Here is a 25,894-nt window from a genome sequence, read left to right as displayed (position 1 = left end):
CCGAAGCCCCCGCCTCCCCTCCGAGTGCCGTGCCAAGCCCCCGCCCCCGAGCGCCGCGCCGCCCGAAGCACCACCCCCGAGCGCCGCGCCACGGAAACAAAAAAAAACCCTCCTCCAGCGCTGCCCCAAGGAACCAATAAAATAAAATAAATAAAAACCCGAGCGCCGCCCTGCCCCAAGGTGCCGCCCCAAGCACGTGCCTGGTCAGCTGGTGCCTGGAGCCGGCCCTGGTTGAGTTCCAGGAAGGGGGGTGAAGGCAGGGGAAGAGGGGGAGTGATAATAACACCACCTAGTGGGAAGGCCTTTTTCATAGAGTGACAAAGGCTCGTGAGCATCGTTATGGCCCATGTTACATATGGGGACACTGAGGCACAAGAAGGGGAAGTGTATGCAGAGAGCGGGAGGCTGACAGGGCAGCCGGCCGGATCGTCTCACTCGCACGGGGCTTTGACAGCCAGAGCCCCTTCTCCACTTCCCACTCCTCTCCCCTGCACCAGGTCACACAGGGAGCCAGTGGCAGAGTAGGGAAATGAACCCAGGAGTCCTGACTCCTAGTCCCTTATTGGAACTGCTAGTCTCTGAATATGCCGTGCTCCCAAAGCATCACATCTGTCCCAGAACCCATCCTGACAAAGAATGTAGCAACTGAGCAGTGTTCTCAGAGCCTGCAGCAAAAAACACAAGAGAGAGAGCCCTAGAGTAGCTAAAACAACGAGGAGTCCTTGTGGCACCTTAGAGACTAACAAATTTATTTGGGCATAAGCTTTCGTGGGCTATAACCCACTTAATCAGATGCATGGAGTGGAACATACAGTAGGGAGATATAAATACACCGCACATCAAAATATGTGAGTTGCCTTACCGAGTGGGGGGGTCAGTGCTAACAAGGCCAATTCAATCAGGGTAGATGTGGCCCATTCTCAACAGTTGATAAGAAGGTGTGAGGGGAAATTATTTTTTGTAGTGACCCAGCCATTCCCAATCCTTATTCAGGCCTAATTTGATGGTGTCAAGTTTGCAAATTAATTACAGTTCTGCAGTTTCTCATTGAAGTCTGGTTTTGAAGTTTTGTTGTTGAAGAATGGCCACTTTTAAGTCTATAATTGAGTGTCCAGGGAGATTGAAGTGCTCTCCTACTGGTTTTTGAAAGTTTATGGCCAAATAAATTTGTTAGTCTCTAAGGTGCCATAAGGACTCGTTGTTTTTGCTGATACAGACGAACACGTCTACCACTCTGAAACCTACAGTAGCTACTAGCCTAGGGCTTAGAGAGCCCTGGGATGTAGGGAAAGTCCTGTGTTTGATGTGCTCTCTAGCTCTCTCCCACGCCAGGTGAGTACCCTACCCACCAAGTTATTGGCTATCCCCAGGTGGGGTGCTCAGAACAGAAGTTCCATCAGGGACCTAAGAACCTTTCCCAACAACAGCTTTGTCAAAATTGCCACGTTTCTGTGACGTTTCAGGATTGAGGAAGTGGGATTTTCCAGCGCAAAACCATCCCCTTGAAAAATTCCCAACCGGCGCCAGCACTCAGCATCGGAGCAGGGCTGTGCCTTTCTTCTGAGCACAGGCAAAGCGCTACCTGGGGGCAGGCAGGCATTGGGTTAATTGTACATTTGTCAGCAGCTCACACTGTGGGGGGGGGGGGGGACTGAGGATTCCAGGAGGCAGCTCAGGGTAGATCCCACATACACGAGCTCTGTCACGGTAGCAGTGAGGAAGGGATCTCCTCAGCTAACGCCTGGCGATCCACTAACACATAGGGAAATGTTATGTGAGCTGGGGCTGCCCCACAGCATATCTGTGTTAGGGTTACCATTCGTCCGGATTCTGTGGGACATGTCCGGCTTTTTTGAGTTAAAAATAGCGTCGGGGGGAATTTGTAAATGTCCGGATTTCCCCGCAATGCAGAGAGCGGGTGGCTGACAGGGCAGCCGGACGGATCGTGCCACTTGCACGGGGCTTTGACAGACAGAGCCCCTTCTCCACTTCCCACTCCTCTCCCCTGCAACTTGAGACCACTCCCCTCCTCTTTCTCCCTCCCTCCCCCCCCACCCCCCGCATTCGCAGATCTCCGGCCGGCCGTTCGCCTCGGGCCTCCGGCAGTCTGGAGCTCTTCCCCCTGCTCCCCCTCCCCTGCTGCCCAGCGCGCCGCTCCACAGCACTCTGTTCTGAGCGGCACCGTAAGGGGGCCAGGGGGTCGGAGAAGGGGCAGGGAGGTTCTGGAGGGGGCAGTCAAGAGACAGGGAGCAGGGGGGAGGGTTGGATGGGTCGGGAGTTCAGGGGGGCTGTCTGGGGGTTGGGGATGTAAGGTTTTGGGCAGTCAGGGTACAGGTAGGGGGTAGGGTCCTGGGGGGCAGTTAGGGTGGGGAGATCTCAGGAGGGGGCAGTTAGGGGACAAGGAACAGGGAGGCTTAGGTAGGGGTTGGGGTTCTGGAGGGCAGTTAGGAGCAGGGGTCCCAGGAGGGGGCAGTCAGGGAACAGGGAGCAGAGGGGTTTAGATGGGTCGGGAGTTCTGTGGGGGGGGCTGTCAGGGGGTGGGGAGTGGTTGGATGGGGCGTGGGAGTCCCTGGTGTCTGTCTGGGGGTGGGGGTGTGGATAAGGGTTGGGGCAGTCAGGGGACAGGTGGGGGTAGAGTCCTAGGGGGCCAGTTAAGATGGGGGGAAGGTCTCAGGAGGGGGCAGTCAGGGGACAAGGAGCAGGGAGGCTTAGGTAGGGGGTGGAGTCCTGGGGGGCAGTTAGGGGCAGGGGTCCCAGGACGGGGCAGTCAGGGGAGAAGGAGTGGGGGGAGGGTTGGGGGTTCTGAGGAGGGCGGGAAGTGGGAGGGAGTGGAAGGGGCAGGGGCGGGGCTAGGGCAGGACGGGGGCGGGGCTAGGGCGGGGCTCCTCCCATCCTCTTTTTTGATTGTTGAAATATGGTAACCCTAACCTGTGTGCGAGTCCTTTGCAGAAGACCGAGGTCCCAGCTGGTCCCTGGCAGTGCCCATCCCCATCTGGCTTTCTTTCTTACATCAGGGCCACCCGGGGGGGGCAAGTGGGGCAATTTGCCCCAGGCCCCTCGCCCCGCAGGGGGCCCCATGAGAGTTTTTCAGGGGCCCTGGAGCGGGGTCCTTCACTCACTCTGGGGGCCCTGGAAAAATCTCGTGGGGCCTGGGCCCCCAGAGCTTCTTCCGCTCCGGTTCTTCGACGGCAATTCGGCGGCAGGGGGTCCTTCTGCCCCGGGACCCGCCGCCGCCGAAGTGCTGGCGCTTCGACGGCAATTCGGCAGCGGGGGCCCCCCACCACCGAAGACCCCAGGCCCCCTGAATCCTCTGGGCGGCCCTGCCTTACACCTCACTGCCTTTAACCGGAATTCCCTCCTCGCCCATTCCGCTGTGCCGTAAGTTGGGCTCCACTTTGGCTGCTGATTCCCCACCCCAGAGGTGGCTGCATCATGGTCCTGTGTGTACATATGCTGGGAAAGGCTGTGGGCTGAAAGGCATTGTGTCAGTCTCAGATTAGTCATGATGCACAAGGCAAAGTGCTGCTGTGCTGACACCTGAAGCCCCCGGGAGATGAGGGACGAGGATGGGGGTTTTGCTTTCTCCTAAGGGAAAATTGGTAAATTCCTCAAGCCATACGGGAATGCTCAAAGCCCCGGGGAAGAGGTCAGGTCTGACTACAGCCCCACTGTGGGAACACACACGTAAGGCTATTTGAAACATGCACAACGGGGGTGATTACATCATTTCCCGGGCAATGATTAACTCCAGCCTGTGTCCACTGGTTGCCGACATGGCCATTCCCACAGGGAACGCGGTGTAATCCGCCAGCCCCTGCCTCCAAGGCACATAGTGGAAGTTGATTCTAATCACAGGAAGTCATTAACAGCCCCTTAATTCACATGCACACACAGCCCGCGCCCCCACTGGGCCCTGTCTGACAGGGCGGTGAGATGTGATGCAACCGGAGCCGGCTCCAGCCACTGGGGGAGGAAAAGAGCATATCACAGGCTCTAAGAATGCCCCATCCCATCTCTGAAGGCCTAATCCAGAGCCCACTGAAGTCAGTGAGAGCATTTCATAGACTTTAAAGTCCGAAGGGACCATTATGATTGTCTAGTCTGACCTCCTGCACAACGCAGGCCACAGCATCTCACCCACCCACTCCTGTATCAAACCCCTGACCTATGTCTGAGCTATTGAAGTCCTCAAATCATGGTTTAAAGACTTCATTGTGCAGAGAATCCACCAGCAAGTGACCCGTGCCTCACGCTGCAGAGGAAAGCGAATAACCCCCAGGGCCTCTGCCAATCTGCCCTGGAGGAAAATTCCTTCCTGATCCCAAATAGACTTCAATGGACTTTGGGCTCTCTAGGGCAGGGAGTGTGAGTCCCTCTGCACCTGTACAGCACCTGGCACAATGGGAGCCTGGAGCCTCTGGGTGCAGCCGTCATACTGTAATGCGTTACGCCTCCCCCGATAGCTGGGGTAGGTGTGGTTTGAGAGAGAGGCTAGAGGTGTAATCTGCAATAGCCAATGGAAGTCCTCCCGGAGGCATGGGGCCATATGATTCGCTGTTTCCCAGGATCCAGGCAGCCCCGGTACTTGTGCAGTTACACCTGTTTTCGTACCAGTGATGATTGTGCCAAAGAGTTGCTCTGAAAAGCATGTTCTTGGGTATCCTCCACTTTGTCCGCATCTCGTTCATCCAATCAGAATGCAGGAATAATACCATCACCCTGAGGTGACCAGTCAGGATGGATTCACAGCAGGCTGACTCAGTGGCCAAAGAAAGGAATAACAAAGATCAGCAACAAACCATTCACCCAGCTCATTCACTCAGGTAGTGTAGCGAGTGCCTCCTGGCTTTGAAGGGTGACCTACCCTCATTTCTGAGCTATTAGCACAGGCACACCCATCTGGATGGGAGCTTGGTTCGTACCCCTCTCTAGGGAGATAGAAATGTCAGGTCATTCCCAGACAGAGGAAACCACGGCTGCAGATCAGTGCCAGGCCCCTGGTGCCACTCCGAATGGAAAGTCTTGCACAGCTGGACAGACACTGATGATGGAGCTAGAGAAATTTAATAATCATCTACAGAATTCCACTGTGGGGAGAGAATTCACTATCGGTGGGCACCTGTCCTCCATGGACTCTGGAGGTTTGCAGGGCCATTTCTATAGACCCTAGTTGAACTTCTTTTTCCAGGCTTAGTTCCACCTTAGTTCAGCTCTTGGCGTCCTTCCTCTCCATTCCAATCTGTCTTAAAGCAGTTCCTCAGCTACTCCGCAGGTAATCAAATCCTTTGGTATGACACCCCTCCATCTAGGGCTGTGTCTTCCAACCCTTCTCTTACCCTCCACTTCCAAGTTTAGCACCTTATTTCCTGTATATTTTTTCTTCTTGGACCGCCTCCATCCAGAATGATGCATGAGTCTGTGCCGTAGCACTCAGATGAGGGCACTACGTGTTGCTGATTGAACTTCTGTAGGACCCAGTTCGTTTCATCCCTGATTAGTTCACAGCAGGCCTCCAGGAGGCTGGAGACTGTGTAAAACATGGATGGTGTGTCCCCTCCTGAGCCAGGTTTCCCCACCATCACCTCAGATTGGGAGGTGGGAGCCCACCTCCAGATTCTGGAAGTGCCCCTCCCCCTTCCCCTTCCCCAGGGCTCATCCGGAATATCAGAGAGACAGCAGAGCCAGGTCCTACCCCTGAATGCTTGAAAGGGGAAATCTAGACTCCTCCATCCCCCTATGCCGCATGGGATCTCTGACCACAATGTGATCTCAGCCCTGCATTTGTTTGGCCACTGAGAGGCCAGACCCATCCCTTGGTGCCTGTCCCTACCCAGCATGCCCATCCCATCTCACCCACACCAGGTGTTAGGATCAATCAGTGCAAAGCCCCCCTTTCCCGCCCCTCCCCAGACAGACAGATAAACCCCACCTTATCTCTGTGCCATTCCATTTGCTGTCCCCTCCCCTCTCTTTCCCTCCCAGCCCTTCCCCTGATGGGTTGAGCAGGGGAGCCCGCAGATTAGCAGGAGGGCGGGTAATTTTCCAGCCTGAGACCTTTTAGGGCAGAGACTGTTGTCTCTTGGGGAGACAGATCCACGTCCCCACAGCCAGGCGAGAGCCCAGGACTGTCAGAGCAATCACAGGGAATCAGATCCAGCCCTTCTCAGGCATCGCCACTGGGTGGGGAACCGAGCTCAGGTCTCATGCTGCCACGGCCCGGCTCTCCGGAGACTCCCTGCGCTGAGGATGTGCTGAAATCCTCCCCTCACTGCTCTAGCCGTGATGCTGCTCCACCAGTGCCACTGGGAACCCCACCAAGCTGCCAGCAATGGGAGTGCTAGCATAGATGGGCCCTGGTCTTATAATCCCCCTGCTCTGAACGGCCCCTGGTCACTCTCTGCATGAGCATGCCCTCCGCCACTAGCGTTTCTGGACTTCCGGGCCCGTGAGACCAACCAGGTGCATGCTTGTCCTGGGGCTGGTCTTTGGACACCTGCCCAGCAGGTGGCCTGGCGTGGCCACCAAAGCTCTAGACACTGAGCACACCAATGGCACCAGCTCTAAGGCGGGGGCTTTCAAGGGCTCCTGAAGGAGTCAGGCACCCAAATGCCCAGTGAAATTCGACTAGGGCCCAACTATCCCCTAGGCTGCTCGGATAGTCCCAGCCTGACACAGACGTGAGGCAGTGATGTCGAGGTGTCAGGCTGACTCTCCCATTTCCAGACCCCTGAGCCAGCCCCCTCCAGCAAAGGCTCGTTTAACCGTCCCCACTGACCTTTACAAAGGTACCTTCCCAAAGTGCCGGGACAGACTTAGAAACAACAGCTGAGCTTTTGTTGTCTGTAAAGATAGCCTCTTGGAGAGCATGCCTCCAATACGCCCACCCTCCCCACCCCAGGGCCCTGTTATTTACACAGCCAGCTCTGAAATGTCAAGGGAGATTAGACAACACTCCCAGATGCCCCCTTTGTGTTAGAGGAGGCTCGCAGGTGAAGGTGCCTCTCCAAAGAGACAGAATGTGGGGTCCAGGCTCTCAGCCAGTTCACCAAGGGGTTCAGAGACACAGGTGGCTGATTCATCTCCCACAGATGAGCAGCACAAAATCTACAGGAGAGAGCGATTGAGTGGAGAAACGGGGTGGGGCAAAGGGACCCAAAGTTTTGGGTGATCATCCCAGCTCTATTCCTGAAGTAGAGACAGGCCCAGACCAAACCCCCACAGCCAAACAGCCCAAAGCACTGGGGTTTTCTGAGTCCAGACTGAGCTCTGGATCTAACAGCTTTCATACATTCCAAGGTCAGAAGGGACCATTGGGATCATCTAGTCTGACCTCCTGCATAGCACGGGCCAGAGAACTTCCCCCAAATAGTTCCTAGAGCAGAGCTTTTAGAAACAAAACATTCAATCTTGATTTAAAAATTGTAAGTGGTGGAGAAACCCAGGATTCAGGCAGCCGGTAGGCATGGGCCAGAATGCTCACAAATCACAGTTTCACCAGTGTTGGACCAATGATGATTTGTCCAAAGAGTTGCTCTGGAAAGCACATTATTGGGTTTTTCTACAGCTCATTTGTCCAATCAGAGAGCAGAAGCGAGGTGACCAATCAGGATGGACTCTTGGTACATTTGGAACAATGATTAATTATTTAATTTGTTAAAAATGTACACTTTATTTCCAGCCTGAATTTGTTTAGCTTCAACTTCCAGCCATTGATATGTTAGACTTTTCTCTGCTAGACTGAAGGGCCCATTATTAAATATTTGATCCCCATGTAGATGCTTATAGATTGTCATCAAGTGACCCCTTAACTTTCTGTTTGTTAAACTAAATAGATTGAGCTCCTTGACTCTTTATCACTAGAAGGCAGGTTTTCTAATCCTTTAATCATTCTCGCAGCTCTTCTCTGAACCTTCTCCAATTTGTCAACATCCTTCTTGAATTGTGAGCACCAGAACTGGACACAGCATTCCAGCAGCAGTTGCACCAGTGAGGGGAGATGAGTTGCTGAGCTGGGGGCTGGTGAATTCACTCCCTACCCCAGTGATCTGTGCCCAGTGTAGGGAAGGGGGCGGGTTCCCTTCACTCCCAGCTGTTCCCCCCCGTCCCCTCCCCCACTAGGATATGCACAGCCTGGCCAGTGCCCTGCCATGACCATAATAGCCGCGGGGATTAACATAGCAGGCATTGTCCTTGCTGGGCTATAATCTGTGCATTGTTCGCTCATAAGAGCTGCCCTAAAAATACACAGGCCAACAGGTGCAGCCCTGGCCTCCCAGGGCCCCCGGTCTGCTCAGAGACAGGAGCCCAGGCTTTTGTGGGGGGGCAGCCGAGCCCTCACTAAGGGCAACGCAGGTACCAGCCGCTCTTTGGTTTGTCTTCATTTTTCAGTGAATTTGATAGTAAAAAGAGTTGGGATTGAGATAGGGGGACCAGACAGCAAATGTGAAAAATTGGGACTGTCCCTATAAAATCGGAACATCTGGTCACCCTCGACTGAGAGCTGCTGGCAGGCACAGCGCAGGCGGCTCTGCTCTAGCAGTGAATCTCATTCCCACCCGCAGCCCGCAGCTATCCCAGCCCTGAGCTCCCCACACAGCTCTGCCAATGCCCCCATTCCCACCCGCAGCCCCCGGCTATCCCAGCCCTGAGCTCCCCACACAGCTGTGCTGACGCCCCCCATTCCCATCTGCAGCTCCCGGCTATCCCAGCCCTGAGCTCCCCACGCAGCCCTGCTGATGCCCCCCATTCCCACCTGTAGCCCCCGGCTATCCCAGCCCTGGCTGCTCCCTAACTGAAATGTCAAGGGCTAGTGACAAGGACTGGTTAGTCTCTAACTATCCTTTTGTCCAGCTTGTTCATCCATCAGAGCTGTCTGTCTATAGATCTGTCTGTCTATATGCAAACACAAGTGCCCTATCATATAGATATGTCAATGTGTAGGGTCCCTTGTGTGTGCGTGTGTATATGCAAACAATGAGTGTGTATTGTCTGTGTGTGTGTCTATGTAAGTATACACTCTGAGTGTGTGTTTGTGTAAGTATAGTCTGTGCTCATGTAGCACTGGTGGGTTTATGAGCATGTGTCCTGGAGTTTTATAATGTTTCTGTCCTGCTGGGGATTTTCTGCCCTGCAGGAGACGCTCCAGTGAATCACACTGTGTTCCTGTAAGTAAAAATAATCCATTGCTGCAGGTCCAGGGGGTGTCTCAGCTGCAGGGCTCTCCAGAACCGGAGTGTGAGTTGAGATCCATGGGCCGGATTCACCACTCTGCTGCGTCAGTTGCACGTGGATGTCATTCCATCGACGGATTGGCACAGTGGGGAATCTGGTTCAGTGTGTTCATGTGTGTGTCTATAGTGCTTATGGCATGTGTGTATCATGTATGTTTGTGTCTAGTGGGCAAGGACATCAGCTGGTGTAAATCAGTAGGAGTCAGCAGACCTGTGCCAACTTGCAGGAGCTGAGAACCTGGCCCAATGTGTTGTGAGTTGTATATATAGTGTGTGTCCGTGTATGAGCATGTGAGTGTGTCAGTGAGTGTAAGTGTGTAGTGTGTGTGTGTTCAGTGTCAGTGATGCGCACCTGTGCTTAATGTGAATGTGTAATGTGTTGTGGTGGAAGTGCGTGAGTGCTAACGTGTGTGTTTTTATACCATACGTGTGTAAAGTGTCGGTGATGTGCACATGTGTATCGTGTGCAGTGAATTAGGCATTTGTGAGCAGTGTGTAGCATGCACGTGTGTGTGTGGTGTGGATGTGCATGAGTGTGCACTGTCCATGGGTAGCATGTGTGTGTATGTGTGCAGTGAGCGTGTGTGTATAAAAGGGGTATATCTGCCTGTTCTATTTTTACCGACCAGTTGCAGGCTGGCTTGGATTTAATACTCTCGTCCCTTCCCCATCCCCTCGCAGTCTGCAGACCTCCAGCCACCAGCCACCACCTCCCCTCTGCCTGGACTGCACTAGGTAAGACGCTACCTTGCCCGGTTAGCGTGGCACATTCACCAGCCCCAGGGATCGGTTCTTTCATTTGCTGCTTTGGCAGCTGGGGCCAGGAGACGAGATTTTACCTGATTCTACTAGCTGTAGCCAGGCTGATTGTAATGGTAGCCAGTGTGCTGGTGGGCAAGGAGCTGGGGCCCGAACTGTGTCACCTCCTATGAAATGTTAGGTTCCATTTAGACCCCAAGATGGTAGGTATCCTAGAAATGCCTAGAGATTAGTTCTCTCTCTCTCTAGTTTTCTCTCTCTATCAAATCGGAGACTAGGGCGTTGGGAGCTACAGACTAGGCACGTCAGGCTAGGCACTTTTGTTTAACAGCATTTTATCCACTCTTGGGGAATTTGTGTTGGTGAAAAGCAAACCAGCTTCTGTCCCTCCTGCCAAACCCGGTGCCTGCTGCTCTAGCTCACGGGTGCCAGGGGGATCAAGGTGAGGGGTAATGTTCCTCAGTCCCAAATGACATCAGAGCCAGAGCCCCATGGACTTTCAGTGAGACCCCCCTCGTGCCCAAGTCACTTTTGATAATGGGACTTAGGCTCTTATGTCTTGTAGGATCTCTGGAGAACATTACCCCAGGTGTGAGGCTAGGCTCTGGCTCCAGTCTGGCTCTGCTGAAAGGGCTGGTTTGCTAAGGCATCATGTGTTTTGTAACAAAATGCCACTTTAGCTGCCCCTTTGCTGACTGGTTTCCTGCTGTCCACCCACGGGCTGATCCATTTCAATAACTGGAAAGGCTGCAGTCAAGCCCTGTGAGCAATAGAGGGGTTGGAGACCTGGTACTAAAACCATCTGTCTCTCTGTTTATCAGTGCTGACTTGGCCAAAGTGTGTCTGCCTGTCCAGCCAGTGCATCACAGAGCAGGTCGGTCCCCACCAGGCACTGGTAGCCTGCCAAGCTCTTTGTTTGAAATGTCTGTTCCAAGCGCCCCCTACTCGAAGCTAGAATTGCTACAAGATGCACCTTTGAATGGGCTATCAGTCACACGAAGCTGTTGGGGTGTGTGTGTGTGTGTGTGTTGTGAGAATGTTTGTAGTTGTGTGTTTTGTGTTGTGCTTGTTTGGTATGTCTGTTTGTGTGTTTCCAGCTAGGTAGAGTTAAGGAGTTTTCAGTTTCCTAGACCTTTCCCAGGCTGAATTCTCCTGCAGAAACAGAATTTGAGGAGCCATTTAATTTCATGATTTCCATAGCAGCATCTGGGATATATAGGGAATCCATTCCAGTGGGCACAGGAATCCAGGCCAGAATTTACCAAGCACAAGTTCTGTAGCCCCAACAGATAGGTGGAGAGCGCCATAAAAATGTTGATCACCTCTGGAGCTGAACCAAACCTGGATCCCTGAGCCCACCTGAATGTGCCTCTGCAGAGAGCGCTGGCAGGCTCCTGGCTCTGGCTGCATGTTATAGCCTGTTCAACCGTGGGTGCAGTTTGCAAGATGAAGAACCTGATTTCTGGCTACCAAATGCAAGGCATAAGAGGTTTAGAAAAATCTGACCCTAAAAGTTGATTAATCCAAAGCCCCTGGGTCAGCGCCTTCTGCAGGCTCTGGCTTCTGCCTGAATTCAGAGGGTATGGGGAATCTATAGCACCTGATTCCCCTCTCACTCACCCTGGTGTAAATCAAGAGTAACTGCATTAAAGTCAATGACATTATACTGATGTCAAACTGGAGTGAGACGCCCATATGCTTTCATGATGTGGTAGGACTCTAATAAGCTGACACCTGTCAATCAGTGATGAGCACAGATTTAACTCTTGTACTTTGGTTCAGAGAATGGCATTGTGAGTGATGTTTAAAAAACTCCAAGAGACTCGTCTGTCTTCTCCGGATCTTGCCCGAGGGCTCGGCAGAAGGGCCTGAGGTCTGGATCTTTCGTTGTATTGAGGGAAAGCTTCTCTTTGGTGTAAAAGTGCTAAACGAAGATGGAGCTAATGCAGCCTTGCGCTGAAGTCAGTGGATATTGCGTTCACTTAAACCAGGGCTAGATCTGACCTAAAGGAGCTCAAGTTTTGGATGAAAAGCCTGGGCAAATAATAATAACACTTTTACTAGAGGAGGGAAAGATTCCCATGATTACAGCTGTTATATCATTGTGTGGGTGGCGGTCTAGTGCCTGAGAGTCAGGAGATCTGGACTCTGTTCCTGGCTTTGCCACTGACCTGCGGTGTGACTTGAGCATGTCACTTCTTTTCTCTTTCCCCTCCCCACCCCCTTTGTCTGTCTTGCCTATTTAGATTGCAAGCTGTTTGGGGCAGGGACTGTCTAGCCACAATGCATGGCCCAGTGGGGTCCCTAGGCGCTGTTGCAATATTAATAGTGACTCACTATAATGCAGCATTAAATTGATTCACAGACATTCTTTCCCATCTGTTCACAAATCCGCTTCCCTTGCGGTCATCATGTCCCTCCTTGTGCTTGATTTCTGGGTGAAATCACCCCTAAGCAAAGGACAAGCTCCAGGTCCTGTGCAGAGCGATTGGAAAAACAAAGCTGGACACTTCAAAAGGATTTCCCAGATTAGAACAAAAAACTGGAACCATTGAAAATGTTCTAAAAACAATAATTCCAGAACGTTTTGAATTGGAACCGAAAACGTTGACATCTTCAATGGAAATGAAATGATTTGACACTTCCGAAGACAAAAATTGCTTTGTTTTAAAATATCGATTCAAAACGGGGGGTGGGGGGGGGTTGTTTCCCTCCTCTTGATTGGAGAACTGAAAAAGTGTGAGGAAGATCAATATTTTGCTGCAGAAAATATGGTTTTTTTTTTAAATGAAAAAACTATGGGGAACTTTGACCTGCTCTAGTCCTGGGGCTTAAGCGGGGCCTACCTGTGTGCACAGGATTTATGATTGTTATTATTTGTATTACCATAGTGCCATGGACTAGAACAAAACGACCGTCCCTGCCCCAAGGAGCTTACAATCTAAGTATAAGACAGGAGATAACAGGTAGCTACAGGATGGGGGCCTGGAGACAATGAGACAGTGTGGTTCAAAGCATAGGCATTGGTTTCTGCACAACACCAGCCTAACTGTTGTCAAGTTTTTTGTAGGCATCACAGCAAAGGAGAGTTTTGAGGAGGCCATTTTGCTGTTGCTCTGGATAGGGGTGAATTTCTTCCTTGGTAATAGTCTAGCAAGTGAGGTAGGAATTTAGTGGAAGCAGCACCTTTTTCAGCAGATGTCAGAGAATATTTGTGGCAAGACAATTTCAAATTCATAATCATGACTATTCCTCCCTGGGAACCTGATTCAAAGGGTCCACGGCTTATACATCCAACCCAAACAGCTGGCATTTAGAACTGGGAATATGAAAGAATTGCAATGAAACTACCAGCTCAGAATGAGCTGTAGAAATAGTTCTGAATAACAGATACGTTTGGGGGAAAGGCCAAGCGGTTTATGGACGATCTGCAATCGGGGAAAAAAGGCAGATGAGACATTAGGAACTGTTCACCCAGCCTGCTCCTTTACAACCCTCCCTCTTTCAGCCCTGCCTTTATCCAAGAGATACTTTGCTAATGGGGCTGGTGCTGCTGTGCTCACTAATAAAAGTGTAATTGCTCTCAAAGACATGGGGAAATGCACCACCGCCCTCTTTATCAGGTGTCTGCCTGCCAGGCTGCTCAGTTTCTGATTAGCTTCTGTGTCTCCTTTGCACTCAGACACCTCCACTGGGGCTGGGGCTCTGCAGTCTGGAAAGCAGCATGAGTAGGGGGTCTCGAAAGGAGCCAGGAAAAGCACCAGGGCGGTGGTGGTGGTGGTGTCTTTTCTCCTGAGCAGCTCCTGGTAGGGGTGGGGCTGGAATCTTACACCCTCCCAGAACTGTTTGGAAAATGTGATCTTATCTGAGAGCCAGTTGTTGATCCCCACCAGCCCTTTGTTCAGTGGCCTGATGGCATAGCTGGGCCTAGAGCCATCTCCCCCTGAGTGGAGCAGGGTGTTTCACGTGGCTGCACTAGAAGAGACCATACAAAGCCATCGCGCAGTCAGGTTAAAAGGCAGGCACAGGTGCTCTCTTCACACAGGCAGTGAGGAGGGGGGAAGGGCAGGGGGAGCAGTGCAACGCCCCACAGTAAGCACAAGGGTCCTGTTTAGCTCAGGGCTAGTTCTGGTGCTGTTCCCAGTGAGGGTCTCGTCCAGTGAGTAATTTGTGACCTGCAGAGACACAGGCGAGGGTCTCTCCAGTGGGGTTTGCTGAGCAATGGAGTCCTGGTTGGGTGCCTGGAGTGTAGAACTCGAATACAGACCCTGAGCCCAGCTGGGGCATTGGGGATGGCAGTTCAGCTGGAAACACAGGTGGTGCCCATGAGAAGAAGGTGGGCTGTCAGGAGGCACGTTACTTCAGCTCAGGGATCTCTGCATAACTGTCAATACAACACAGACCCCTGCTAGCCCTGGGCTCTCCACAAACAGCTCTGTACATGCACCTCAGTCCTGACCTGCAGTCCCCTGCTATCCCAGCCCTGGGGTCCCCCCCATCACCACCCCTAAGTCTCTACCCACAAACCCCTGCTATCCCAGCCCTGGGGTCCCCACACATATGCCTTAGTCCCAGCCTGCAGCCCCCTTCTGTCCCAGTTATGAGCCCCAGCTCTGTTAAAGCACCTCAGTCCTGGCTCTTTGGTAAGCACAGACTGTGAATTATGCCCTGCCGTGTGGGAATGGGTGGATGTGGGCTCACGTTTTGATTCCTTGCTATTGATCATTTTGCTTTGGGGTGATTCTAGGTGCAGAATCGGACAGCACAATGCCAGAACCGTAAGTAGCAGAACTTCTCGTTGCCTTTTGCTGAACTCCCCTCAGCTTCAGGCTTCTCCGGAGAGCTGTGGGCGAGACCCGACGCTACTTTGACCAACAGCAGGGTTTGAATGCAAACCATTGACTAGGTGGAGCAACTCAAAGCAGTCGCAGAATGATAACAGCCTTCTGTGGATCGGCCGCTAGAGGGAGGCAGATTTCCAGGCTGTGCTACCACAACAGGAAAATCTCATGCTTGCTTTGGCTTTTTGTGAAAATGGTTCAATCCGCGGGGGGGGAGGCGGGGACAACACTTGTGAAATGTTGAGATCTTTGCTCACAGAGCAGCTCGAGTTTTGGTGCAATGCCATCCTGTTACACTCAGAAATGGTCCCATTTCCAACCCCCAGCATTTCCACATTTTTCCAATTTTGAATTTCCACATGCCATATCCAAAACTTCATCGCAGCAAAGAGGAGTTACCCAAATTGCAAAATGTCCACACACAAGGAATTTCCATGCGCTTTGGTGCAATATTTGGATCTGTCAATTTGCTGAAAGCAGCAACTATCTTCACACTGGCACACGCTTCCCAGCTGCTAGCAGCCAGGAATCTGAATAGGGAGCCAGATTCAGCCCTTGAGTACTGAAACTGCACATGTATTCACACAGGCTGGCACTGATACACACAGCTCAGATAATGGCATGTATTCGTACATGAACTATGTGTGATCTAGTGATTAGAGAAGTGCCTTACTAGAAGTCAGGACTCCTTGGTCTTATCCCACCACTCTGCCCACTGAGTTGCGGTGTAATTTTGAGCAAGTTATTTAACTGCCCTGTGCCTCAGTTTCCCTACATTAAAATGGCTCTAATGTCACCTACCTTATGTGGTTTGCTTAATTAATACCTATGATTGCTGTGAGTTCCTTGAATTAAAGTCTTCATACACATGCAGACCTTTACCATCACTTTACAATTCTACTAATAATGCATATTTACTGCCTTAATATCTAAGAGTTGGATCTTCAACTGATGTAAACTGGTGTAGCTCCATCAACTTACACCTACTGAGGATCTGGTCCAAAGAAACACTTCCGGTCTGTGGCACATTTTGCATGCAGTAGTGAAGAGTCCATCTGTGACCTCCAGGTGTTTCGTGCATTCTGTCTGTTGATCATTTATTCTGTTTTTTCCCCTCTTTATTTCATCTGTCTGAATGAACAACTTCAGGGAGGTAAGTGCTCCTGGATTCCCCCCCCCCCTTAATAGAGCTGGACATTAACGTGCATTTTCTGTAATGAGTTTGCATTTAAAATGTCTTTTCTTTTGTCCTTTCCCTCCACAGAGAAAATCCAAGATCACAGCCTCGCGCAAACTCATGTTGAAGGTGAGTCCCTTTGGGTCTATCCCAGCTGAGATAGCAAGTCAGGGTTAAAAGCATTGGTGCGGAAACATAGTATGAACATTTCCATAGCTAGCCAAAGGGGTTATGGAAAGAAAAACTCAGCTTTCCACTGGCTACAGGTAGGATCCTGGGTCTCTGAAGAAGCCAGCCCTGTTCCCACCTCCATGATCCCTAGAACCTGTAACACTCCCTCAGCTGCTCAGAACTTCATAGCTGGAAATGTAACACCCGCCTGTCCCCCAAGTTATCAGCACGGATTGAACCTGGGACCTTCAGCACTAAAAACACAGGCATATATAACACCTATGGTGCAGAAGTAATTCCATCAGTACCAGTAGGTTGTTAGCTGCTGGCAGAGAGGGGCATGTTTAGCCAGTGTGTCACATATATAGGCTTGGCAGAATTTGATTTTTATCTCTCTATAATTTTTTAAGCATTTTTTGTTTTGTTTTGATCAATTTAAATGGTCACAGTGGCCGGAAATTGTAGGGGTGTCAGAAAATAGGGAGGGGCTCTGACAGTAATCATAGAATCATAGAATATCTGGGTTGGAAGGGACCTCAGGAGGTCATCTAGTCCAACCTCCTGCTCAAAGCAGGACCAATCCCCAACTAAATCATCCCAGCCAGGGCTTTGTCAAGCCTGATCTTAAAAACCTCTGATTTAAGGATAGTAGACACTTGAGATTCAAAAAGGTCAAGTTTTCTAACTGTTGTTAAAACACAAATTTGTCAACGTCGCATCAAAATATATGAAGTAAATTGCCTAAAACCACCCTCCAATAAGCTCTCAAGCAGCCTCTGTCTGACTTTGCCGAGCTGTAAAACTTCGAGGATTATCGCTGGAAATATTTTCTGCCGGTCTGTGAGTGTGCAGTGAAATCAACATTTACCAGTAAAAATCGAATCCGTCCAAGCTGACACGTACGCAGGGACACACACTGAATTTCCGGAACAAGGTGCATTAAATATACAGTTGGGTGGCAGATGCTGCTGCCTACATCCTTGGTTAATAATAATAATTAATACTAATAATTTGTTTAGTGCCAACAGTGCATTAGACACCTCACAGGCAGGACATGGTGCTGGGGAAACGTTTTTGCTTAAGGGGAAAACACATGCACGCAGAGAGCCCGGTGATGCCAATGTCAGTCAGGAGTCATAGCTCCATGGAAAGCAAGGACGTCTCTGAATCAGACACAGATTCTGCAGCCTCTCACCCTCCTTCCTGCAGCTCCCCCCACGCTCAGTTTATCACACACCATGGGGAAATGCTTTTAGTTGTACCAGTGCCAGCACATCACCCCGCTGGGCTGAGGACAAGCCCCTGAAGACCCTTCCATATGGGTTTGAGGAACATGCAGGCTCTCTGTCCCTCACCACAAATGCACTGAGCTCAATATCTCCGTGTGCTTCGGTAGCTCCCTGCCTTGTGCCCCTGGCCTGAGGTGGTGGCTTGGGGAGGGGGTTCATGGCACAGTGCATCTGCTCAGGCTGTCGTTGTCTGCTGTGTGCTCTAGAGTTTGATGCTAGCCAAAGCCAAGGAAGCATGGGAACAAGATCAAGTGGACAAGCAAGGGGAGAAGGAGAGATACCTGGCTGAGCGGATCACACCGCTGCGGACCAGTGGGCTGTCCTTCAGCCAGCTGCAGGTAGGCTCGAGTGGGAGTCAGGAGGGCCACCGGGGACCTGCGCAGGGGTTCTGACAACAGCTCAGATCTCCACCCTGTTCGTTATGGCTGAGGTAGGGCCCCTCTTGTCACTCGTGAATGGGTCCCTCTGGGCAGGGTCCAGAAGCTCTGGAAGGTGAACCGGAGTGCCCAGCATGTACTGCGGTAGAGAGTAAAGGTGGTTTCCCAGGGAACTCAGTCAGGGACATGCTGGCTACTGGGATTTCAGGGCTGGTGACTGATGGAGACTCACCACCCCCTCTAGGGAGCCCCATGAACATGCTGCCTGCTAAAGGCCTAACTCTTAACATGGTACCTGCTGCAGCAAGACAGGGCCACTGCTGGGAGGCTCAGCGGATGGAGCAGTGAAAAGAGCTCCCAGCTTGGCCTTTGTGACCCCTCCTTGCAGGATCTGTGCAGGGAGCTGCACGAGAAGGTAGAAATCGTGGATGAGGAGCGGTACGACATCGAAGCCAAATGCATCCACAACACCAGAGAGGTAGGAGGGGGCCTTGTGCATTGGCCTGCAGTTTATTTCTTAATTAACTGGTTATTTGTTTTGATACCTGCTATGCACCTCACCTAGGTTATTGGGGTTATTTACATTATGGTCACACCTAGAGGTCCCCAAACCAAGTAGGGTTGCCAGGTGTCCGGTTTTCGACTGGAACACCCGGTCAAAAAGGGACCCTGGCGGCTCCGGTCAGCACCACTGACCGAGCCGTTAAACGTCCGGTCGGCGGCGCAGCGGGGCTAAGGCAGGCTCCCTGCCTGCTGTGGCTCTTCATGGCTCCCGGAAGCAGCGGCATGTCCCCACTCCGGCTCCTAGGCGAAGGGGCAGCCAGGGGGCTCCGCACGCTGCCCCCATCCCTAGCACCAACTCTGCAGCTCCTATTGGCCGGGAACCCTGCTCCAGCCTGGTGAAAATGAGCGAGTGAGTGAGGGTGGGGAGAGCGAGCGACAGAGGGAGGGATGTGTGTGGAGTGAGCGGGGGCGGGGCCCCAGAGAAGCATGGACAAGGCTTCTGAGGAGGAGCGGGGCAGGGGGTGTGGCAAGGGTGTTTGGTTTTGTGTAAGTAGAAAGTTGGCAACCCTAAAACCAAAACCAGGGACCCATGGTGCCAGGCGCTGCCCAGATACCTGTCCCAAAGAGCTCACAGCCTAAATGGACAAGGTGGACACAGGGCAGGATGGGAAACTGAGGCACGGAGAGGGGACGTGTCAGGTGTCTAGAGCTGGAAACAGATCTCAGGCCTCCACGGCCCCATCCACCAGACCATGGCACCTCCTGCTGCCGTCTGATCATTGAAAAATTCACACCTGGGTAGTTTAGTGGGAAACGGGCCGCCTGCAAGGCTCGCCCAGCCCATCCAAGCGAAAGCCATTCGGCCAGATTACCAGCAGTAGCCACTGGCTCTGGATGGCTCCACCCTGGGGCCATCCAGCCAGAGGCACCCCGGACTTGTGTTTCAGAGGCACGTCGTCCTCTCTGCTGTCCTTCACCAGCTGCTCAGCACTTCGTGGGGGTGCCATGATGGCTGGAAGCCAACATGTGCAGCAGCCCATCTGGTGCCCATCCGTGAGGGGCTCTGATGGCCAGCCGCTCACTGGTGCACGGGCGCTGTCCCTGAAGTTCGGGGACTGCTATTGGAGTCTGAGGTGCAGACGCAGCAGCCCCTGCATGGGACTCTGAGCCATTATTGCTGCGAGTGGTGTCTGGAGCTGGGAGAAGGGACATGGCTTGGGCTTGGGGTTAATGTTTCATTTGGGGTTAGGGCTGGGTGCCCTGTGGGAGAATCACCCCTGGGTGTGGTCCCGGTCAGGATGGGTGGCCTGTGAGGATCCTGGCACCCCCAGCGGATGGGGGAGCTCACTACCCTGGTGCCAGGAGCAGGCAGAGATGCTCACTGCAGGTTGGCTTGAAGCAGTATCGGGGGCCTCCCCCCCGCAATGCAGCTGTTTCTACTGCCCCCCGCCCCAGCCTGGCAACTCCTCCTTTTTTCCCTTGTCTCACAGATCAAAAACCTGAAGCTGAAAGTGCTCGACCTGCGGGGGAAGTTCAAGCGCCCCCCGCTGCGCCGTGTCCGCGTCTCCGCTGACGCCATGCTGCGGGCCCTGCTCGGCTCCAAGCACAAAGTCTCCATGGACCTGAGAGCCAACCTGAAATCTGTCAAGAAGGAGGACACAGAGAAGGTGGGTGGGGAAATTCACCCCTGTGCAAAGGGTCCACACGAGGCTGATGTGGGACTTGACCTAGGGCACGTGCCTTGTGTTGGGCCCTTTGGACAGGGGGTGCATTTAGCTCCAGGGCCCAATTCTGCTCACACGTATGCTGATGTAACTCTGGAGTATCTCCATGGATTTCACTTCCCACAGCGGCTCTCTTGCTTTGAACGAGGCCTCCTGGGATTTTACTGCCTGGAGGCACTTGCATGCAGCTGGGATAGCTCCCCGGAGCTCCATGTGGGTACTCCTAATTTACACGGGGGTAAATGGACAGAGAGCCAGGCCTGGGTTTGTATATTGGATCAGACTCCTAGTCCAGCGCCCACCCTATGGCAGAGGCCAATACACGATACACCAGAGACAGGAAACCAACCCACGCTGCATCTGGCCAATTGCGCAGTATTGCACAGGGAGGATCTATTCCCCTCCTCACTCCTGTGGCGATCGGCTTATGCCCTGAAGCAGGAGGTTTGGTGATTCCTGATCCTTGTCTGTCTCATTATTATTGCTCATAAGATCATCCAGTCCTTTTAACTCCCGCTGCGGGCGAGCTCCTGCCGTGCCATCTGCACTGCGGGGGAAGGAACATACACATAGGGTCTGGTCCTGCAGAGGACAGGGCTGCTCACACATGGCGCCACATGCCCTCACCTCCCAGTCGAGGGGCTCTGTACATAGCAGGATCGGGGCCCTTTCTCGCTGCTTTCCCAGCTGTCTCCATCTATACTGACTCTAGGGGGCATCCTGGGGTTTTAAAACCATAGACAGCCTCCGCACTCCACCTCCCAGGGCTATAATTCAGCTTCACACAGAGCAGCTCCAGGGACACAATGGTCCCTAATTGATTCACAGGGAAAAGGGATCTCTTGAAATATCTCTTTTCTTCCTCCCCCCCGCCCCCGTGCTGCCTTTGCCGCAGCTGTCAAGGGCCCCAAACATACAGGTTATTTAGTATAGGGTTATTGGAGACACATGTCCACGTCTGTCTGTCTGTCTGTCTGTGTAATAACACGGCAGGTCACCCCGGAGCTCCACGGGGCAAGTGCAGTGGGATCAGGGGGAGATGCCATGGGCGAGGTTCAGGGGTGAAAGTAACTTAAAGGACAGTACACTGGAGTCCTGAGCGGGGGTGTGGCCTCAACCGGAAGAGGCGGGACCTTTCAAGATTTAAAGGCCCTGGGGCTCCGACTGTGGCTGGGAGCCCCAGGGCCTTTAAATTACCCTGGAGCACCAGCTGCAGTGGTGGCTGGGAGCCCCGGAGCTCCGGTGGGGATTTAACGGGCCCGGGGCTCCCCGTAGTGGCTGGAGCTCTGGGCCTTTTAAATCCCCGCCTGAGCCCGGCTGCCGGAGCTCCAGCGGCACTTTAAAGGGCCTGGGGCTCCCCGCAGCGGCAGGAGCCCTGGACCCTTTAAATCCCCGCTGCGGAAGCCGGTCCAGTCCGGCATGGCGTACTGGCTCTTGCCGGTACGCCGTACCGGACCGGACTGGCTTACTTTCACCTCTGGTAAGGTTGCACCTGGGGTCACCGCTGTAATGGTTGTTCTGGGTGTGGGGGGATGTGGCGCATTGGAAGGCCCATGGGATTTAAATACACTCAGGCACGGAGCAGTTTATGAGTCAGCCAGGATGGAAATAAAGGACAAAATAAACCTTCCATCATATGGAGTCATACATGCATGAACCCATGCTTCCCTTCCCTGCATCCACCCATGAAAACACCCTCTCCCGTACACTCATGCACCCCTCCGCATTCATACATGGCATATGTATGCACGAACCTAGCCAGCCAAACCCCTGCGTGTACACACACACACGTATGCGCACGGACACACCCACACATGCAAAGTCTGTTACCCACCCTCTGTCTCTTGCTGAGCACTGCTCAGATGCGCCATCCCAAGGCTCCCTGGGCTCTGTGCTGCCAGGACCCCTGACCCCTGTGTCTCCCTGTAGGAGCGCCCAGTGGAAGTGGGCGACTGGCGTAAGAATGTGGAGGCCATGTCGGGCATGGAAGGCAGGAAGAAGATGTTTGATGCTGCCAAATCTCCGACAGGCCAGTGAAAGGTACTGTGTTCTGCCCACTCCTCCCTTTTCCCCGACAGCCCCTTCCCTCGATCCCTGAAACCCCTTTACATGAAGCAGGATGCAGTCAGCGTCTGTGAATCACCCTCTCAGTCCAGGTGTCTGTATCACACACTGGCCTGGGGCCCATTCCCTCTGGAGCCCCCTTGACTGGTCAATGACCCAGTGCCGCCAGCTGGCAAATTACAGCGTTCTGGGTTTGCATACGCTGCAGGAGGATCTGAATTATGGCAGCTTGTGCCCTATGAGCCTCAGTGCCAGGCCCCTGCCTCCTCTCGTGAAGCATTTTGAGGGCTGTGCTCCAAGACGAGCCAGCACCTCCTGCCTGTGCACGTGCTGGTGCTGCCCAGCGCCTCGCTGGTTGCTGGCTGCAGAGACGCTGCGCTCTGCCTTGACTCGCTCTTTGGCGGGGCCCGGTCCTGTAAACAGGAGATGGGATTTCAGGGGAGCTGTTCTGTTCTCTTTGTCTTGTGGTGACTTGCTCGGATTTCTCTTTACTCACTTGTTCCTCACTGAGCGCTGCTGGCTCCGGTGCGCTGGTGCTCCCTCCCCACCAGGGCGCAGCCTCTCGCCCGTTCCTTCGCGCTGTATGAAGCTTGCGTTCCGATTCCTAGGTGCTGCCTGGAAGGACGAAGAGTCACCCTCTCCCACTGCCTGCAACTTCGCCCCTGGCCGTCCCTTCATGCTGCCCCGTTTGTGCCTCTTCCTGCATTTGCTCTCGAGCCAGCGCAGTTGCGGAAAGCTCTTTGTGAAAGCTCATCCAGTCTCTGTGCTTAAATCAGCCTCCTTCCTCCCCCTGGTTTCCATGAGCCATAGCCTCACTTGACGCAGCCAATTAATCGCCCCAACGTGGCACCCCAGCAGTGGGCTGCCATTGTCTCCTGTAGGTCCCAGCGCATGGGACCAACCCATTGGACTGCCACCGTGGTGCACCTGCATGACGACCGATCACCATTGTGTCCTGAGGTGCTGATCCCATTAACTGGCAAGGGCGAGAGCCTTGCCAGCCACCCTGCAGGAGTCCCGTGCCCTGCGGAAAGGCAGTGCCCCGCCACACTCCAGTGGCTTCATGTTGGTAATGCCATGGGGTCTTAGGCATGCTTGTAACTTTGGGATGCCGCTTGGGACTCCTGGTCTGTCCTTCCACAGACAGCCCAGGGATGAACCCACTGGTCCTGCTCTCACCATCCAGCTCTGATATGTACAGTACGTGGGGAGTAACTGCTGCGTCTCTGTGTTCATTAAAAGACTGTTTAGGACAGAGCTGCAGAATCTGCTCTTCACTTTTCATTAGTGTTCAATATGTGCATGAATTTTGCAGCTGATGAACGCAGAGGGGCCTAAAGCCCCAGCTAGAAGCAGGGAGAGTGGGGGTGTCACTGCCCGGACTCCCTCCGCCTCTGAAAGGGACCTCAGCCTCCAACCACTCCCTCTCCCTCCCCCTGATTTCCAGAGCACTCCCCTCAGCCGTGCAGCACTCCCAGTCCTGGCTCTCCACACTTCCATGAGCCACCGTCCTAACCTGCAGCAGCCCCTTCTGCTCCAGCCCTGGGCTCCCACAGTGGCTCCCTCCTGCCCCGCAGCAGCTGTGCAATTCCAGCCCTGGGTGCCCCCATGGCTCTGCTAGTGCAATTCACTCCTGACCTGCGCCATCCATGTTGTCCCTTTGCTGGGCCCCACGTGCTCAGATCTTGTCAGCCCCCTGCAGTTCCAGCCCTGAGCTCCCCCACAGCTCTGAAAATGCCTCACCCGTAAGTCTGCACTCTCAGTGCCTGCGCACACAGACATTGTTCCTGCATCTCCCCTGGGCCGTAGCTGCAATATCAAATCCCTCACCCCACCCCCCATCACATTTACTGCCCCAGCATCCCGAGGCATCAGCATGGTGACGCAATGCAATGTGCCTCCGTGCCAGCCCCATCCACACGGCGCTCCGGCCTCGCCCTGCCGCCGCATGGCGGTAGCCACCACAGTTCTGATCTTCGCCACTAGGTGGCCTTGCAGTCACGTCTGTGGCCACAGTTCCACCGTGGAACAGGCCACAGCGGGTTGACCATTGATTTACATGGGGGCAGGCGCGGGCCTTAGGACCCTTTCACCCAGCTTGATTCACAGGTCCCAGCCCTGCCTCCAGGGCTGAGGCTGCCCGGGGCAGTGGCAGGTGGTCTGGCCATGCAAGATCCTTCTATCTCCTTCGTCCCGTACTGGCATCACTCTCCACTACAGCGTTATGAGGGCAACCTGTGGGGAGGGGCGCTGCCTGTGTGTCTCTGGGACAAGGATCAGATCAGCCCAAACAGCATGTCGCTCCCCACTGAGTGCATTGAAGTGAGTGGGACCCCTCCCCACGGCTGCGGATGGGAGAGTCTCAGGAGGGGCTCCGTCCCACTCAGGGCGGAGGGAAGGAACAAGCAGCCGTGGGGAGAGGAGAGGAAAGGTTTCGCGGCCAGTCTCCTGAGGGGACTTAGCAATAAATAGTTGCTTCTGCTTTACAGCCGCTGCAAGCCCTTGGGTTTGTGGAGTAGCCAGTTCTGCCTCCCCCAAGGAGAGACGTGGCCTGGTGACTCCGAACAAGTTCTAGCAGGAGCGCCTGAATTTCTTGATTTCCCCTTTATTTCACTTCCGAGCCCTGGTAACTGGAAAAAATGAAGCTGGAAGTTCTACCTGCACGTCCCACCGCCTCTGCTCTGCCCCAGTGTACACACACATGCAAATGGTCTAGTTACAGCCCTGCCTGTTTAGTGTGGGCTGTAAAAGATACAAGCAGCAGTAAACCCAGTTTACTACAGAGCAAAGTGCAGGGCCACTCCACTCGGCTGGTGGTGCAGGGTGAAATGGGATCCTGCTGGGAGAAACTGCCTGCTGTTGAGCAGGATGTGTCTAAGGACGGAAGTGCCCATCCTTGGACTAGGAGGAGCTTGCATACGCTGTAATAGCTCCAGCCCAGAGCCTGTTTGGTTTTCAATTACCAGCCAAGCAACCAAGATTAGATTAGAGTTTTTGTGAGTATTCTGTGTATTACGGTAGCACCTAGAGATCCAAACTAAGATCAGGTTTGGTGCTTCACAGAGATATAGTAAGAGACAGTCCCTGTACTCAGCCCATGGGTCAGCTGCAGCCTGCAAGCCCATCTCACTTGGCCAAATAATCAAAGCCACTTCTCCTCTGTGGCTAATTCCCTGATTGATCTTTCTAGTCTAACCAATTTGGGTGCTAGATGAGTGTGGAATGGATGGCCCAGCAGATAGAACATTGGCCTGAACACTGGCCTGGATTTGGTTCCCAGCTCTACCACAGCCTGCTGGTGTGACCTTGGCCAAGTCACTTAGTACTTCAGTGGCCCATCTGTAAAAGGAGGATAACAGCTGTTCCTATGTCCCATGGTTTAGTGCTCAGCTACTGTGGTTATAGGGGCCATAGCAGTACCTCAGGTAGAAAGGTGACTTCATTTTTAATTTTTTCATCATGGAAATTGTTTTATTCTCCACTTTCCTCATTCTCAAAAGTGGCTGAAGCATTTTTGCTCAGGCCTTCCCAATCTGTTCCGCCTTGGGCAGAGACCAAGCCTGAGAACTTGCCGACAGGAAGGTTAACATTTCAGAAAGTTACAAGCAACGCAACTTTCAAAACAGGGTCTTAGAATGGGAATTCTTAGGTAATCTTCAGCACTGTTCCTAGCTCTCCAGGGATAACTACACCAACACACAGGAATCATTTGAACTGCCACTGAAATGCAGCAGCTGTTGAATAGCACATTGCCTGGC

General features: G+C 53.1%; 1 protein-coding gene across 1 annotated transcript; it reads left to right on the top strand.

Moving 5' to 3' along the window:
* Positions 1–16,077: 16,077 nt before the first annotated feature.
* TNNI1 (troponin I1, slow skeletal type) lies at positions 16,078–23,386 on the top strand. Its single transcript, XM_034768923.1, has 6 exons — positions 16,078–16,136; positions 17,674–17,805; positions 18,233–18,322; positions 19,839–20,015; positions 22,002–22,112; positions 22,745–23,386. The coding sequence occupies exons 1-5, from the start codon at positions 16,128–16,130 to the stop codon at positions 22,107–22,109; spliced, it is 516 nt and encodes a 171-aa protein (XP_034624814.1). The 5' UTR covers positions 16,078–16,127; the 3' UTR covers positions 22,110–22,112; positions 22,745–23,386.
* Positions 23,387–25,894: the final 2,508 nt, after the last annotated feature.

This window comes from Trachemys scripta, chromosome 4, assembly GCF_013100865.1.
Source record: "Trachemys scripta elegans isolate TJP31775 chromosome 4, CAS_Tse_1.0, whole genome shotgun sequence".
Lineage (NCBI taxonomy): Eukaryota > Metazoa > Chordata > Testudines > Emydidae > Trachemys > Trachemys scripta.
The sequence above is the reverse complement of the archived record's forward strand: the minus strand, read 5'-3'. Positions and strand labels throughout refer to the sequence as shown.